The sequence below is a fragment of the Lemur catta genome, chromosome 1 (assembly GCF_020740605.2).
Source record: "Lemur catta isolate mLemCat1 chromosome 1, mLemCat1.pri, whole genome shotgun sequence".
Lineage (NCBI taxonomy): Eukaryota > Metazoa > Chordata > Mammalia > Primates > Lemuridae > Lemur > Lemur catta.
Window position 1 is genome coordinate 74,738,021 of NC_059128.1, and position 17,545 is coordinate 74,755,565.

Genomic DNA, 17,545 nt, shown 5'->3' on the forward strand with positions numbered 1-17,545 from the left:
CAGAACCAAGTGTGGCCACAAATCAAAATATTGCTCAAGTCCGTGATGGCATGTCTCTGGAAATTGCCTGCAAATGCAAAAGCAAAGAACCATAACAATAACAAATTTCTGAGCAGTGGCATTCAAAAGTTTTCAGTACTAGAGGCCATGAAGAAATATCTCTGTGTATTGTAGTTACTGATAATTATGATTCAGAGGGTTCAGGGCTACATACTTAGCTTATTGAGTTTTGGTCATGATTTACAGTATATTAAGGGGGAAGTTATCTGTACTTAGTATCCTTTTGTCAGTAATCTTTTATAATTCCCTAGCTTCATGATAGAATCTTAGTAAAATCAAATTGTACAAATCAAAACTATATAATTAATTTCTACAATTACTAATCAATCTAAGCCTAGGAACAGGAGTCCTGGAGACAATAAGTTATACAATAGGCACAGCACTACTTCAAATATAATGGCTAAAATTGGGTTCAAAACTATTTTGGCTAAAAAAAAAAAAAAAAAAAACTATTTTGGCTAAAAGTCTCAAGTATGTCCCTCCCCACATCCCTTTGCCCCTCAATTGTGGATTCTGCATTTGATCCAGGGGTCACATTTCAGACACTCAGGAACTATTAAGAATTAAAGGAAATATCCCTTAAAGGGATTAAGAAGAAAGAGAAATAATTTTAATATTTTATGAGTGTAAAATAATAGGAGCACAAATTTTATTCATATATCCACTTAATAAAATTCACTGAAGTCCCACATTATATATCAAAAACAGGTCCTTAGATACAAATGGGTTTAAATGCTCCTCTTTCCAAAACTCTCACTGTACCTCAAAATGCTTTACTCCTTCCAGAAACCCTCAAATGACGGTGGTTCTTCATATCCAACTCAAATTTGTACAACATAAATATTCCAATATTTTACAAACTCAGAACACAGCTATGAACACTTGAAAGTGCTAGATAAAACAAAAGATATCTTTAAATTCATAAATGAGCTTACAAGAAATAAAAGTAAATTCCCAGTTGCATGAAACAAGGAGAGACCAGAATGCTTGAGTTGAGGAGTGATTTTCAGATCAGAAAGTGGGCCCTACAGCTAACTTCAGGTTTAAATACCCACATAAGGACTGGACCGTGAGCTCTTCTAAGGCTTACAGTTAAAATGGAAACCCCTTCCTAAAGCCAGAATCTTCAAAGAGTAGCCACCTCAATGAAAGAGAGGCTAAAAAACTGTCTTTCACCTCAGAGAGATAACAAGGAAATCTGTCTTTTCCTGTGGTTGAGGTCTTGGGCTGGTGATAACCCTGTGACACCTGGCAAGAGCAAATGTGAAAGTTTTACAGCCAAGATCTCACAGAACTCTTGAGAAAAAGGAGATGAGCTCACAATCAAAAACTTAAGAAATATACAAGGAAATGATCCACCATATAGGCAAGAGTCAGCAGACACAACAAGCAATCCAAGGTAACAACCTGAAATAGTATATTTAAAATTATAAAAGAGAATATTTTAAAATGTACCTGGGATTTAATTTATAGGTAAGACTGAGTGCCACCGAATGAAATTTTGTTGTTCACAGTTCCCCAGAACCAAGAGTTGCACCATGCCACACAGAGCCACACGAAACCACAACATACCAAGGCAGGGGGGAGGACTAGGACTATGCCTTTACTACTGTAGTGTTGGGAAGTAGGTAGGTAAGGACGGTCCCTATCGAGCAGAAAGCAAAGCACAGATGTTGGGACAATGTGGTTGGAAGGTTTGGAATATGATCTTCAGGAGTCGGAGAAAGCTGGATTACAGGGAAAATGTAAACAATTTTCATCCTTAGTTTGGCTCTGTGATTAATGGATGGCAAATCATCAATTATGAAAGCTATAAAAGTTGATTAGAACAGAGATAAAAGGGTGGATTAAAACCATAAAGAAAGAACAAGATACTAGTATCTATCTGATGCCCTCCTGCTCCTCTGTGTGTCAGGTGTGTGCCTATACCCTCAACTTTCCCAAATGCTTTACATGCTATAGGCTTGCCTATATGATGTGTTTGGAGGTTCCTAAAAGATCCATCCAACCCATTTCTACTTCCCGTTAAATATATGAAATGCTCAAGTTGGTCACCCTTTTTGCCTAAGACAGTAAACTTCTTCTTAAGAAGTAACCTTAAAGGTCAATTCTTTAATACACTAACATCTGTTAACATCTACATTTAAAATGCCACTAAGGGAATGGAATAGAGAAACTGTCAAGTTTGGAAGAGAGAGGACAAGTAAGCAATTCAGAATAAGGTAATTGGCATCCAAAAGGACAACAAGAAAACAAGAGGTATCTGAGAAGAGACGGAATAAAAACTCTGAAAATGAGGGTTGATTCTTTGAAGATAAAGTTTTCTTATTGTTAAGTTTTGCCTAGGGCAAATGCTTAATACACAATTTTACCTTCCAGTCCAGGTAAAAACACCTCTATGTTTTTGTGCTATATGACTAATAAAGATTTTCCACTCAGCTAACATGGAAGTTCCTTGACAATAAAACTGTTTTCACAACAGCTCCCAGTCAATACTTAATCTAAATGGCTTATTAAGATACATGATATATGAGGAAACTCTCTGGCAAACTCTATGGAAGAGAGACTTTTAGAGACATGGACACCTCAGAGCCACGTCTATTTGTCCCCATTTTGAGACAAATTTCCTCCTAGTCTACAAAATCCTACCTAATAAAGTAAAAGTATACTCCTTGTAGAACCAGGGATATTTGGAGCTGAAACTTTGGGACCAAAAGAAAAAAAAAGTAGCTAAAAATGAAAAATCCAGACAGTAAGCTAGTAAGTTGCTTTGTCTACCAACATCAAAATGTTCTACTACTATACCTTAACTATCAACATACAAAAGAACATTTTAACACCATGTAAACACTGCTCTAACAGGGGAAGGAGATCCTCACAAAGGTCATTTTTCTAACCCTAAAGCAAAGGATTCTGTATTTCAATAGCACAGGACCACAGACTAAGGTCCAAAACAAAACAGGACCAGGTAAAGAGAAAGCAAGACAGCAGACCAAAGTTTAAATATGTCCTGCTCCAATGAGTTCACAACCGTCAGAACATTTGTAAAGGTGGGATTGTTTTAAATATTTCTGAAGTTTGTTATTTTAGATAACAGCATTTCCTGTTAGAAACATTAATATAGCAGAGTTACAATGCAGCTGGTTCACTGATTACCATCCTAGCAGTTATTATACAAATGATTGGGCCCAAACAGAGACAAGGTATATTAGCACACATGAAAAATGCCTACTTGCTAGCCTAGGTCAAAGAATCTCAGAAAGTCGGAAGCAGCAATGGCCTGATTCTATTGCAAGTAAGTCTCTACTAACACACAAGATAGGTCATTCATCTCCTCCGTGACTCTGGCAAAGTCTATTTCTAGATCATGCTTTTAAAGCACATAAATTGTTAGGAGGAAAAAAAAAAAAAGATTTCTTTTCCTTTTATTTATTCCTTGTCACAGGTTTATGAAAATCCTAAAATGAGGAGATCTCATCAAAAGTTTTCAAAGAATCAACAAGAGTGTCAGACTATTCAAAGGGAAAAGAATTATCTTTCAACAAACGGTGCTAGGACACCACATGCAAAAGAATGACCCCTAGTTCACACATAAATAAAAATTAACATAAATGGAACAAAGACTTAACACAATACATTTCTTAGAAAAAAACATAAGACTAAGTCTTCATACTCTTGGCTTAGGCAATGGTTTCTTAGATATGACACCAAAAGCACAAGCAACAACAACAAAGATAAGTTGGATTTCATTAAAAACTTTTGTGTTTCAAAGTATACCAACAAGAAAGTGAAAAAACAACCTGCAGGAGAAAATATTTGCAAATTACATATCTGATAAGGGTCAAGTATCCAGCATATATAAGGAAATCTTATAATTCAACAATAGAAAGACAAATAACCCAGGTTAAAAATGGGCAAAGGATCTGAATAGACATTTCTCCAAAGAAGATATACAAATGGCTAATAAGCACATAAAAAGATGCTTGACATCATTAGTCATTAGGGCAATGCAAATCAAAGCCACAATGAGATACCACCTACCCACTAGGATGGCTATGATAAAAATGACAGATAATAACAAATGTTAGTGGAAATGTGAAGAAATTAGAGTCCTCATACACTGCTGGCAGGAATGTGAAATGGTGCCACCACTTTGGAAAACAGTCTGGTAGTTCCTAAAAAGAATAAACATTGAGTTACCATATGATCCAGCAATTCCACTCCTGGTATAAACCCAAGAGAACTGAAAACATATGTCCACACAAAAAACTTGTACATAAATGTTCAGAGCAGCATTTTTCATAATTGCCAAAAAGTAAAAACCCATATGCCCATCAAATGATGAATGAATAAACAAAATATAGTATATCCATACAATGGAATGTTATTCAGCAATAAAAAATAAAGTACTGATTACTGATATATGCTAAAACATGGATGAACCCTGAAAACATTATGCTAAGCAAAAGAAGCCATTCACAAAAGATCACATATTGTATGACTCCATATATTTGAATTGTCCAGAACAGGCAAATCCATAGAGACAGAAAGTAGATTAGTGGTTGCCTAAGAGCTGAGGTATTGAGAGAAAATAAGCAGTAACTACTAACGAGCACATGGTTTCACTGTGGGGTGATAAAAATGTTCTGGAATTCAATTGTGGTGGTGGTTGCAATATTCTGTTAACATACTAAAAACTATTGAGTTGTATACTTTGGGTGAATTCTATAGCATATGAATTTTATCTCAATAATCACTATTTTTTTAAAAAGTTTTCACAGGAGAATTTAATTTCCAGGACCAATTGGAAAGTAGAAAGGTAAATATTTCAAAGCCAAGAAAGGAGAAACACAGGGTTACCAAGAGCATTTCATTCAGATAGAGGGTAGATTGATTTTCTGTACCTAACATATAAAAGAATGTGTTGGGAATGCATCTATCATACAGAAATAAAAGACAATGTGAAGCAATTTGATTCAGTACATTAGGAGTTCACCTACTCAGGCTGATAACTATTTGTCCCACCATTTCCTTACTCCTTAGGTCAATTCAGGGCACCTTATTCTTGAGGTAGTCTGCCAGCTTTTTAGGAATACCAAAGACAGAAAAGAGCATGTAGAAGGCTGGTGACACTGCATTATTGTTGGCTATAATTATGGTTATCTAAAAATCACACACCCTGTGTAATCATGAATTATAAGCACAAACTAGTATTCACACACCTTCTAATCAAGTATTAATATTTAACTAAGGAACTCCAAGAATTATCCAGCTATTATCTGGTTAATTTCAATTAGTATCAAAAGCACAAGCATACTTCACTATCAAACAAGTACCCTGAACCTTGCTGGTGTCCCATATGATTTTGCTGAAAGATTATAAACAAACATGAGCAAAACTGGTGTTTATCCAAACATCTGTTGAACAGATTCAATAAGCCAGTTTCTCACTTTTCCTTTGAAATGAATACTTCAATAACCGCCTCATGGAATCAGGCCACAGACAAGTTGGACTTTTACTTAGGGTCATCATTTTCACACTGGTTCACTATAGACCATTCGTTAGTGTATTAGTCTGCTCCAGCTGCTATTAAAAAAAATACCAGCCGGGCACGGTGGCTCACGCCTGTAATCCTAGCCCTCTGGGAGGCCGAGGCGGGTGGATCGCTTGAGGTCAGGAGTTCGAGATCAGCCTGAGCAAGAGCGAGACCCCGTCTCTACTAAAAATAGAAATAAATTATCTGGACAACTAAAAATATATATAGAGAAAAAATTAGCCAGGCATGGTGGCGCATGCCTGTAGTCCCAGCTACTCGGGAGGCTGAGGCAGTAGGATCGCTTGAGCCCAGGAGTTTGAGGTTGCTGTGAGCTAGGCTGACGCCACAGCACTTACTCTAGCCCGGGCAACAAAGTGAGACTCTGTCTCAAAAAAAAAAAAAAGAATACCATAGACTGGGTGGCTTAAAAAACCGACATGTATTTCTCTCAGTTCTGGAGGCTGGGAAGCCTGAGATCAGGGTGCCAGCATGGTCAGGTTCTGGGGAGGACCCGCTTTCTGGTTTGCAGATGGCTGCCTTCTTGCCATATCCTCATGTGGTAGAGAGACCAAGTACTCTGGTCTCTTCTTATAAAGGTACTAATCCCATGATAAAGAACCCATCCTCATGATCTCATCTAAACCTGATTATCTCCCAAAGTTCCCACCTCCTAATACCATCACATTGGGGGTTAGGGCTTCAAAATGTGAATTTGGGGGGTTATAAACAGTCCATAACAGTAAGGAAAGGGAGTATAGCTTTAAAATAAAAACCATATATATGGCAGTTTAGCAAGAGAAAGGAAAGCTGATTTCTCTACTTTAAAATATTTTAAAATAAATTGCAGTGTAGGATACATACTTAACCGGTCATTATCTACCATGTTTTCTTTAAATAAGAGCAAATTCGCTTACAAAAGTCTCCTATGCCTCCAATGATGATAGACAGAGATGCTAGAAAATTTGTACAGGAGAAGCTTAGAAGTAATAGGATAGATCATAACCACTGAGCTTTTCAATTCAAAGCACCAGGGAGGAGCCCAGCTCTCTAGGCATTTAGGTTGTGAATCCAAGGAGAGTGGGAGAAAGACAAAGATCAACACTGCAGAGTTCAATCCATAGCAAAGGTGATTCCAAATCTTTTGGAGTCTTTGATTTCACACTGCTGACTGTTGACTACTGAAAGTGGTGGGTGCCATCTATTTACTGAAGGAGAATCTAAATTATTTGGCTGCATTTCAAGATCTACAGCATATCTAAAGATATCCCAAGATGTTGTATTAATATAAAGACAGCTGAGAAACATTAGTTTACACAAACCCCAAAGGGCATATTATTTGAATGCTATATATAAGTCTTGAGTTCATTTTCAACACAGCAAATAATGTTTCTCATGGTTGGAATACTGCAGTTATTCCAAGTTGTTAGGGCACTAAAACACTTTTCAAAAAGAGCTGCAAGATATCAATAGTACAAATGAATTATTTTCACACACTAATGGGCCTCTGGATATCCTTTATTAAAATAAATCTATTTAGAGAATACGAGAAATTTGAATTCTTTTTTTATTTTTCCTTTTTAAAAGAAAAAATAAAAGAAAAACCTCAATTGTCTATGTTTGTGAACAGTGAAAATAAGTATATTAAAGCAGTTATTTAATTAGTAATTTATTCTAGATACTATTTGATCCTCCCACAATTTACTATTCAGTTATCCAGATTCCTTTTCTTTTATTCCTAATCTATGATTTTTTTCTATTTTCTCTATTTGGAAAGCACAGTTATGAAACTGCGCTTTCCAAGTTTACTTGCCTTGTAAGCTTTGGAACTTAAGCTCTGAGCCTCAACTGACATTAGCAGGAGAAGTCAAATGTAGATAGATATGTGTGAATGGGTCAAATCCTTAGAGTGCTATGAATCAAGAATACTGGTGACAAGTATACAAGGCAACGTTATGATTCATCTAAACTTTTAAAATAACCAAAAATGCTATCCATATTTATACTTTTTCTGAAAATAGAAAGGAGCAAATGGAATTCTCTTTTAGGAGAACCCAAGTGAGGTGGAAGGGGGAATACATGCCCCCCAGGTCAAGTCAGGCACCAAAGATCCAGGCAGAAATCAATCTCTTTGGAGACATCTACAAAAGCAGTTTTACATGTCACTCACTCACATGTGCCATATGGAAAAGAGCTATAATAAGGGAAAATTTACCTAGAAATTCCTGAATCCAATGCAAGCTACAAAAATAGAAAGGACAAGGGCAGCAGAAGTAACATTTATTAAATGTCCACTATTTGCTATGTCTTTTACACACATATGCCCTGCCTTCTGTTTTCAATAGTACTCAAATGTTTAGAGTCCATGGGAAAATTTCTCCCAACACCATCTTTCTTCAGTGTTAAAGTTACCCATGGGGAAAACTATATGTATATACATAAAAATATATAGGCTGTACATGTTGAGGGGGAAACCTACAGAAATAAAAATACAGCCACTTCTATTGCCATTCCAATAAACTACACTTTAAGTAAGTGTGACAATACTGGAATCTAACTCACAAAAATCTACAATGCATCATGCCACATATCTATTTAACTATTCAAGAAGTGTTAGTTAAATGAATGTTAAAAGTATTTGGAACACAGCCTTTTTGCTCTATTAATGCGTATTTAACATTTCACTCATAAAAACACATCTTAAAACACACACACACACTAGACATAGCCACATTTACATCTACTCCTGAAAATACCGTTGTGAGCAAAAAATGGAAAATAAATACTATGACAGTATGAAATGGAATGATGACAATTAGAGAAAGTATGAAAGGAAATTCCACAGATTTAAAATTCTTCTAAAAAATAGTCTTTTTTATGTCAGTTATCTTGGTTTCCTTGTAAATTCACAAGTGTCTACAGAAAGTAACCTATTCCTACTTTGAAACTTTAAGACTAGTCTTGCCCATGATATCACATACAATCATAAGCAATCTTTTTACATCTTTACAAATGCCACATCAGAGAATTTACACTGCAAGGGAAGCCAGATATTTAGTAGTATGCAGCACATTCAACAAATCTCAATAGAAATGAATGTTTATTGTATCATTCAGCATTTGGAGAGTAGTAACAAAGAGTAATATTTAATTAAGAGTAGTGAGAAGTACAGGTAATTCTCATACTAGTGGACAAATGTTTTACTAGCCACTCATTTCAATTTATTGATCTCTTCCTACCTGAACAAGCATACCTAAATCTGATGTGTGTGTGTGTTTTATTCTGCCTTTATCCTGTACTTCAAACAAAACATAGGTGGGGAAGTAAAGTGGATTTTGTTGTGTTTTAAAAACATCTAAAGGCGACATAGAGTTTAACTTCACAGGGTTGTTTACCAGGAGGTCGGTATTCCGAAGAAGCAAGCCATAAAACACGCGCAAAATAAGGCTCTGTGAAAAATAATTTTATATAGAGAGAAAAGATGGGAAGGCAAAACACATCTTTAACACGGTGTGTAACATTCCTTCCAGTCATCAGCAACAAATTTCCCCAGAATCTTTGTTCTTCAACATCTGTAAACAAGAGCCGGAGCCAGCGCTCAGCCGCGGCATCCAGTCCTGTTCCCCAAGGGCGGTGTGGAGGGGCTGACAGACTCCAGCGCCATCCTCGGTCCAAAAGAAAGCCCATCCGAACTCTTCTGCTCCAGCCTGGGGGCTGGAGTCGACCGTCCCTGCTTAACTTCACTGCAGTTACTCACGGATTCCTAAACCTCCTTGAGCCATCTGTCTGCACTTTCCCAGCCACCCCGAAACCCACGGCGGCTCCGGCGACCGCCGACCCCGGCTCTGCGAGCCGTGCCCTGGGCAAGCGCGACAGGAGGCGCCCCGCGGTGGCTTACCGAGCAGCGAGCCTATGAAGATGACAATCTGCGCGGTGGTGGTGAACTGGCGGTACAGCTGCGCCTCGCCCAACTCTCCGAGCGCGCTGCGGTTCACGCCCGCAGCCTCAGCGCCCGACGCGGTAGGCGGCTCGCTGGTGTTGCGGGAGACCCAGCTCCCGTTATGGCCCATGTCGAGGCTGGGGCTGCGCTGCGCTCGCCGCCCGCCCGCCTCGGAGCCCCGCACAAGCCTGTCCCTCTCGGGGCGCGGAGGCACGCGCGGGTGCCTGGCGCTGTCCTGGAGAAGCCGGGGCAGCCGACGGGTCCCCTCACGTCTCCACTTTGCCAACCCCGGCGCCTGGCAGGGAGGGAGGGAGGGAGGCGAGACTGCGCCCCATGCCTGTTCCCTCCTGGGTCCCCATCAGCAGCCACATGAAGGTGGCACGGTCAGAGCCCGCCGAGCGTCGTCTGTCCCTCCTACAGGGAGGTCAGCGTGGCCCAGCCCACTCAGCAGCGATGAAACACAGGAGGAGGCATTCGATGGTCAGTGAGGGTGCTGTCCGCTCCCGCCACCCCCTTAAACCTCGGATCCCTCCGCGCCCCGAGGGCCAGGGTATCCCTCCCACTTCCCCTGGGCTGTCGGGCTCGGCCCCACTCCTTAGAGGGAAGAGAACGTTTGGCCGACGCTATTTTTCAATCTTGCTGGCTTCGAGGCTGGATGGCGATGTGAAACCAATGAAATGCCCAAGCCGAGTGGCCAGAGCCCCGAGGGGACCCCCGAGTCCCCGACAGCGCCCATGGCTTGGGCGGAAAGCCCTGAGTCTCCCTAACAGGCTGGCCCTGAGCGCCTGGCCGCCCGCCAAGACGCCCGGCCGTCTCCTCCGGCCCAGCCCCTCACTGGGGGCTCCGACCTCCCGCCTCGGCACCGGCTGCAAGGACCCTGTTCCGCGGCCCCTTTTTGCCTCTGCACGGCCGGGCGCCCCCTTTCGTATCCCTACTCCGGCCCTCGGCCGCCGGGACAGAGCTTCGCGGCCGGCCGAACACAAGAGAGGACGCCCCTGGTGGGGCAGGGGCACCGTCTGCCCCGCCGCCAGACTCCTGGCGCGCGCCTGGGACAGCCGGGGGCGCGCGGCCGGCGGGGACGGTCACGTGGCACGCGCGACCCCGCCCGCACGCCGAGGCCGCCGCGGGGAGGGCGCCATCTTGGCCCGGCGGAGCGTGATTGCCTCGGCTGGGATCGTGGGAGGCGCAGAGGTTCGGCGTCTGGCTGCGGCTGACACCTCCCCGGGCTTCGCTTCCCGTACTACTACTGCCGGTACTGCGCTGTGTCTAGTCAGTAGGGGCTGCCGGCAGGCTTACGGCCACTCGTTGCTGCCACCCGGGCGGCGAGTCCACCCCTCAGCCAAGCCTTGGGTGTAGCCGGAGCATTTGAGAAAGATGGAGTATAAGAACCCAGCGCGTGGTTCCCTGGGCCCTTGTATTCAGTCTCATTTCTAAAATGCACCCAGTAGAACGCAGGCCCCCGGATTCCGGGAAGGACGAGTTGGGAGGGAGCAGCTTCCTGCGGGCTCATAAAAAGGTTGGGAAGCTGGGGTCATCAAATAGACAAGAAATGGTCAAGTAGGAGAAGCCAAACAGGAGACAGGAGAACGTACGGCATCCAGAAAGAGAGTCTGGGGAAAAGAGGACCAAAGATTTGCTAAGTTTGACTTTATGGAAACTGGTGTTTTTTAAATAAGTGAAGTACATTTTAATTGATAGGATAAGAACCGATTGATTAGAATGACAAAATGACCTCTTGGTTGCCCCAAGCATGATTCTGCTACAATATGACAACTTTTGCTTTCTTTACTTGAAAGGGCAAAAGTACAAGTCTGGTGCATCTTTGGATTCTCACAATACCTGCACATAGTAATCTAAGCAGTTACTTTAAACATTTTGGAGCCCGAAAAAGAGAGGGAAAATTAATTACACTACCTGTATTTCCCCCTTTAAAACGTCATTTCCGGTAGTTCTGGAATGCATAGTTTTCAAGATGAAACCCCTTACACTATAATCATCATAAAACAAAAAATTATAATAATGATTCGCCAACACCCAGCACACTCCTTTAGGAAGGGTTAGAGAAGAATGTGTAGAGTTGTTTGATAACAGTTATAAAAATACCCCTTTACCCACCTGCATCCTTCATCCCCTATTCATAATTAGTAAGGATTGGGATAAAGGTGTCAAAAAGAGTCAAATTTTGCAGGTGTTAAGAGAGAAGAAAGCGAGAAACTTCTCTCATGTTTCCATTCTGAAAAGATACCACTAAATTCTATACAGGGTTAATAGAATCTGGAAATAACCTAAGCAGCTGAGGTCACCATGATTCTCAGACTTGAAGGATTGCCTCCAGAAAATATCGGGCCAAGGACAGGAATAGGGTGGCATAATTGTGGCTTTGTGCTATATGAATTTTTCACTGATTACAAGGATGAGTCAAGAGAATTTAAGATTGATACATGATGTAAAATATTGAACATGATTTAAATATATGTTAAATGTCTATAGTAGTGGTATTTATACCTGTTTGGTCATCTATCACTGCATAACAAACCATCACAAATTTAGTGGCTCAGACAACTCTACATGCTATCAGATGGGGTAGCTCAAAGTCGCCACCTGGGTCTGGAATCTGAAGGCTTGTTCACTCACATCTGGCAGTTGATGCTGGCTGCTGTCTGGGAACTGAGCTGGAACATCTATTAATATATGTGGTCTCTCCATGTGGCTGCTTGGCTTCCCACAGCCTGGCAGCTATGTTCCAAAAGTGAGCATTCCAAGAGAGACAGAGTTCCAAGAGAACAAAGCAGAAACTGCATTGACTTTTTTTTTTCTTTCTTTCTTTCTTTTTTTTAGGTTAGTCAAGTGAAGCCATGGGAGTGGAGAAAGTACAAAGAAATCTGTAATTGGTTGTGATCAATTAGTTATAAACACCACTGCACTCGGACCAGCCTGCTTTGGTTTGTAAGACCTAATCTCAGACATAGTATCATTCCCACAGTATTCAATTTGTTGAAGCAGTCACAAAACCACCATATTTAAAGGAAGGGGACATACACCACACTTCTCAATGGGAGGAGTGTTAGTCACACTGTAAGAAGAGCATGTGGAATGAAGATATTGTTGCAGTCATTTCAGGAAAATGTAATCTGCCATAATATTTATTTTCCTTTTGTCAAAAAAATTCTTTGAAATGTCCCATTTCTGATTTTTTTTCAGAATTATTAAACCTGGAATTATACCTGAACAGATCCAAATCACATAAGTTACAGTCCATTTCAATTACTTGCCATGTATAAGCGTTGTCTATATTGTAGTTTGGACTGCTGTAACAAAATACCTTACACTGGGAAGCTTATAAACAACAGAAATTCCTCATAGTTCTGAAGGCTGAGAAGTCCAAGATGAAGGTACCAGCAGATTCAGTGCCTGGTGAGGGCCCACTTTTTGGTTCATAGATGGTGCCTTCTAGCTGTGTCCTCACGTGGTAGTAATAAGGAAAACCCCCATCTATTACTTGGAGAATCAGCCACCTGACACCCCCACCCCTCACGGAAGACCCGCATCAGCATAACACTAACCTATTACCTAGCCCATCAACTAATCTATTACCTGGTATATCAGCATAACACTAAACCTATTACCTGGCGCATCAGCATAACACTAACCTATTACCTGACACATCAACTAACCTATTACCTTAGCCACCTGAGACCTCACCCCTCGGACCACCCCAACTTAATAAAAGTGGGAAAAAGTGGTTAGACTGGACTCAGAATTTGGTGGTGAGATCCCTCTGAGCCCACCAGCAAATAAACCTTGATTCTCTGACTCTTCGTTTGCAGCTCGGTTTGTCCTTGGGACCATCTGCTGTAACACTTGCTGTAACAGTAGAAGGATGCCTCTTTTATTAGTGTTTTCTTTCTAATCTTTCAAGACAGGGGTATTGCCGTGCTACCTGGCTGGCCCCCAACTCCTGGGCTCAAATGATCCTCCTGCCTCGGCCTTCTAAGTAGTTAGGACTACAGGCATAGGCCACAAGGCACAGCTCCTATTACTGCCTCTTTTTTAAGAGCCCTGATCCCATCCATGAGAGCAGAGCCTTCATGACCTAATCACCTCACAAAGTTCCCATCTCCTAACATTGGTGATGAGGTTTCAACATATGAATTTGGAGGGGACACAAACATTAGAGCATAACAGGTATTATGTTGATATGAGCTGACCGCTATTGACACCCTGGCAGCAATCAGGTACAGCCATAGCTGGAGCCAGTAATTAGAATCGCCAGCCTACACATTTATGTGCTAGCTAATTTTTATCCAAAACTTTCTGAAACTACAGTAAAAGCAGATAATGGGAAATGAAGTAGAGTAAAAACAATAGGCAACCTCTGGCTCTAGATAATGCTATTACAAGTAATTTTTCTTTATAGTCCTCTCCCATAATGAATAGTATAAGCAGGCATCCTCCCAACTTAAAAACATCTTGTGTTTTCAAAGTTTTAAAGTTAGTTGTGAGACAGCTAATTTTGTGTGTCAGCTTGGCTGGGCTAAGGGATGCCCAAATAACTGGTAAATCATTATTTCTGGGTGTGTCTGTGAGGCTGTTTCTGGAAGAGATTAACATTTGAATCAGTAGACTGAGTAAAGAAGATCCAGCCTTGCCCATGTGGGTGGGCATCATCCAGTGTGTTGAGAGCCCACTGCAATAGAGCAAAAGGCAAAGAAAGGGCGAATATGCTCTCTATCTTTGAACTGGACCTCCACCCTCTCCTGCCCCTTGGCCAACATTAGAACTCCTAGTTCTTGGGCCTTCAGACTCCGGGATTTACACCAATGGGCACCCCGCACTCCCCCACCCACGTTCTCAGGCATTCCGACTAGCTTTCCTGGGGCTCCAGCTTGCAGACAGCATATTGTGGGACTTCTCAGCTCCATAATTGCATGAGGCAATTCCCATAGTAAATTTATATATTTATATATATGTGTGTGTGTGTATATATATATATATATATATATATATATATAATTGAAGGTCTCCTCCTACCTCTTATCACCTACACGACACCCTCACATGCCCATATGTGGCCTTTGTTGTTGTTGAGACAGGATCTCACTTTGTCTCCCAGGCTAGAATGCAGTGGCTGGATCATATCTCACTGCAGCCTCAAACCCCTGGACTCAAGTGATCCTCTTGCTTCAGCCTCCTGAGTAGCTGGGACTACAGACACAACACCATGCTCAGCTAATTTTTTTATTTTTTGTAGATATGGAGTCTTGCTATGTTGCCCAAGCTGGTCTTGAACTCCTGGCCTCAAGTGATCTTCCTACCTCAGCCTACTAAAGTGCTGGGATTTCAGGTGTGAGCCACTGCACCTGGCCCCTATGTGCCTCTTACTAAAGGAGAAGAGAAGAGAAATGCTGGAGAAATGGAAGTATTTTTGTGTTGGTAAGCCCAAGAAGCAGCATACTGAGAAAAGAGGAGTTCTTATGGCCCCTTGCTACCCATCTGGAATAAGCAGTTCTATTCTCAAATGACTATTTCTATGCCTATATAAAAAGACAGATTATGCAGGTTATTATGTAGATATTACTAATGTTTAACAATATCTCATTCTCCCCTTCTTCCAGGCATACAGAACACTATATTTCTCAGCTGCCCTTACAGGTAGGCAGGGTCATGTGACTAATATGACTAATGAAATGTGAGCAAAAGTAATGAGTCATTTGTGGGCCAAAGCAGTGAAAAGCTGTTTGTGATTCTCAAGTCTCTCTTCTGTTCTGCCATTGTGATTGTGGAAGGGGCCTTATGTTGAAATGGAGGAGCCAAAAGATTGAAGTAGCCTGTGTCTTTGAGTCATCATATGGGAGGGCAGAGCAGATTCCCTGGAGAGCCACCCAGACCCACAACAAATTTTGTATGAGCAAAAAATAAATCCTTATTTTACTAAGCAACCAAGGTTTTTGGAGTTGCTCATTATCACAGCATAACCCAGCCTATCCTGGCAGTTATAGCTATGAAAATTGGAGCCTGCGTATTTAAGAGAGCACAGAATTTTACTTTACTTCTGCGGAATGGATGGTGTGAAGTCACGACTTTTAAAAGATCTCTGTGTATATTCGTAGTGGCAATAAGGATATCCTAGGTCCTTGTAAAATGAAAGTGGTAGCTGATAATAGAGCCTCTGGGCATCTTTGAGTTGAATTATTGGGCTTTTCATGGCCGAAAACATATTGGCCTCTGATAAACATGTTATTTAAACAGCTTTTTGGAGAGAACTTAAGCTTTGTGTAGGCAATAACCCATTTCTCTTTTCTTGGAAACCTAGACTGTCTCTTTACACAGGCAAATCTACTCTCTGAAGAGTAAAGAACCTAGCATGGAGGAGGGGAGCATGGTGTCAGTTGGACCTGGGTTTCAGTGCCTGCTTGACCATTTCAATTGTGGTCAGGTAACACTGGACACTTGCTTGACCTCTCTAAACTCAGTTTTCCCCTCTACCAAAGATAAAAATGCCTATTTTATAAGGCTGTTTTGAGGACAATAAAATGCTGAATTAATGAAAACTTCTGACAGTGTGTGGCACATTGTAGGACATCAATTAAGGATAACTATATAAAGTCAATTTCTGTTTATTGATGTTTAAATAAAACAAATATCAAAGGGAAAAAAAATCACCTTTGAACATTTAAGAAAACACTCTGTATAGATTTAAATAAAATACTGCCTAATAAACCCTGTATTTAAAAAAAGTTTAAAAATCACTTATTTTGCAGTTAGCAAAGGACAGAATTACTTTTTGGGAAATTTTGCTAAAAGATTTAGAAGTCCAGAATTTAGCCTTTACATTATTGGGCTAAATATGCTTACTTTTTATGGTTCTTAGTTTTTGGTATGTTAAATTACCATCAAAGCAATTATCTGTTTAAAAGATACTAGTATAGCCCATCATATATTACAAATTATCCCAATATGTAGACTGGGAAATGGTTTCCTGCTGATATGAATCTATGATTATATCTCCTAATGCAGTCTCCCAATTTCTAGTAGTCCTCACAGCTACAGACTTGCTATTGAATTCATCAAGAACATCTGAGAAGGGAGACTGGGCAAGGTGGCTCATGCCTGTAATCCTGGCACTTTGGAAGGCCAAGGCTGAAGGATTGCTTGAGGCCAGGAGTTCAAGATCAGCCTGGGCAACATAGTGAGATCCCATCTGTACCAAAAATAAAAAAATTAGCTGGACAGAGCTGGGCACACCTATATTCCTAGCTACTCAGGAGGCTGAGGCAGGAGGATCACTTGACCCCAGAAAATCATGCCACTGTACTCCAGCCTGGGTGACAGAGAGAGATCCTGTCTCTAAAAAAGTAATAAATAAAATAATAAAAAATTTAAAAAAGCATACCTGGGAAGGTAGAAGTTGAATACCCCTTCCCTCCCCACCCCAGGAAGCTTCAATAGTCACATCACACACACACACACACACAATAATCATAAAGCAACCAGACTAATTTTTAATAGCAAATATGCCAAACTAAAATATTCATGAGTATTATCACCTTCAAATGAGTCACCTTGAAAAGCTATTTAGCTGTTAAAGAATATCATGATTTCTCAGTACCATTTTAGGACTCCTCTTTTATAGTTAACTTCAGAAGCTGAGACATTCTTTCTTGTATCCTTGATCATAATAAATATGTCCTTTAAGAAAAAATTTGATTTCTTTAAAGAGCCAAAAGTTTGGTGAAGTGATCACGACAGTAATATGTATCTTCTTTAGTAGAAGAGGAGATATGACTATAAAATATGACTCACAGTCTGTCTTGGAAGTAATGGCACAGCTTTGGAATAAAAGTATAAACTTATTTCAAAATTTAAAGGGCAAGAGTCATTTGGATATATAAATGTATAAGTGCACAAAAACATCCACAAAGTAATGCAAAAGTCACTAAGTGATTTTTATTTCATACTTTCTCGAGCAGCAGGAACAGTGTTGCCTCTCCTGCTCCTGGCTGCCAGGTCAC

General features: G+C 40.8%; 1 protein-coding gene and 2 long non-coding RNA genes across 3 annotated transcripts in view; 2 read left to right on the top strand and 1 right to left on the bottom strand.

Moving 5' to 3' along the window:
- The window catches only part of GPR176 (G protein-coupled receptor 176), a 95,648-nt gene extending 85,106 nt beyond the window's left edge, over positions 1 to 10,542 (bottom strand). The window contains exon 1 of the mRNA XM_045530500.1: positions 9,492 to 10,542. Within this exon, the coding sequence (XP_045386456.1) occupies positions 9,492 to 9,663 (172 nt within the window). The 5' untranslated portion in view covers positions 9,664 to 10,542. The remainder of the gene's footprint in view (positions 1 to 9,491) is intronic.
- A 107-nt stretch (positions 10,543 to 10,649) lies between these two features.
- Positions 10,650 to 14,798, top strand: LOC123623520. The gene is made up of 3 exons (XR_006729889.1): positions 10,650 to 10,785; positions 12,372 to 12,475; positions 14,785 to 14,798. It is a non-coding gene; the product is annotated as an uncharacterized LOC123623520 (long non-coding RNA).
- Positions 14,799 to 14,863: 65 nt separating this feature from the next.
- Positions 14,864 to 15,472, top strand: LOC123623569. The gene is made up of 2 exons (XR_006729909.1): positions 14,864 to 14,966; positions 15,149 to 15,472. It is a non-coding gene; the product is annotated as an uncharacterized LOC123623569 (long non-coding RNA).
- Positions 15,473 to 17,545: the final 2,073 nt, after the last annotated feature.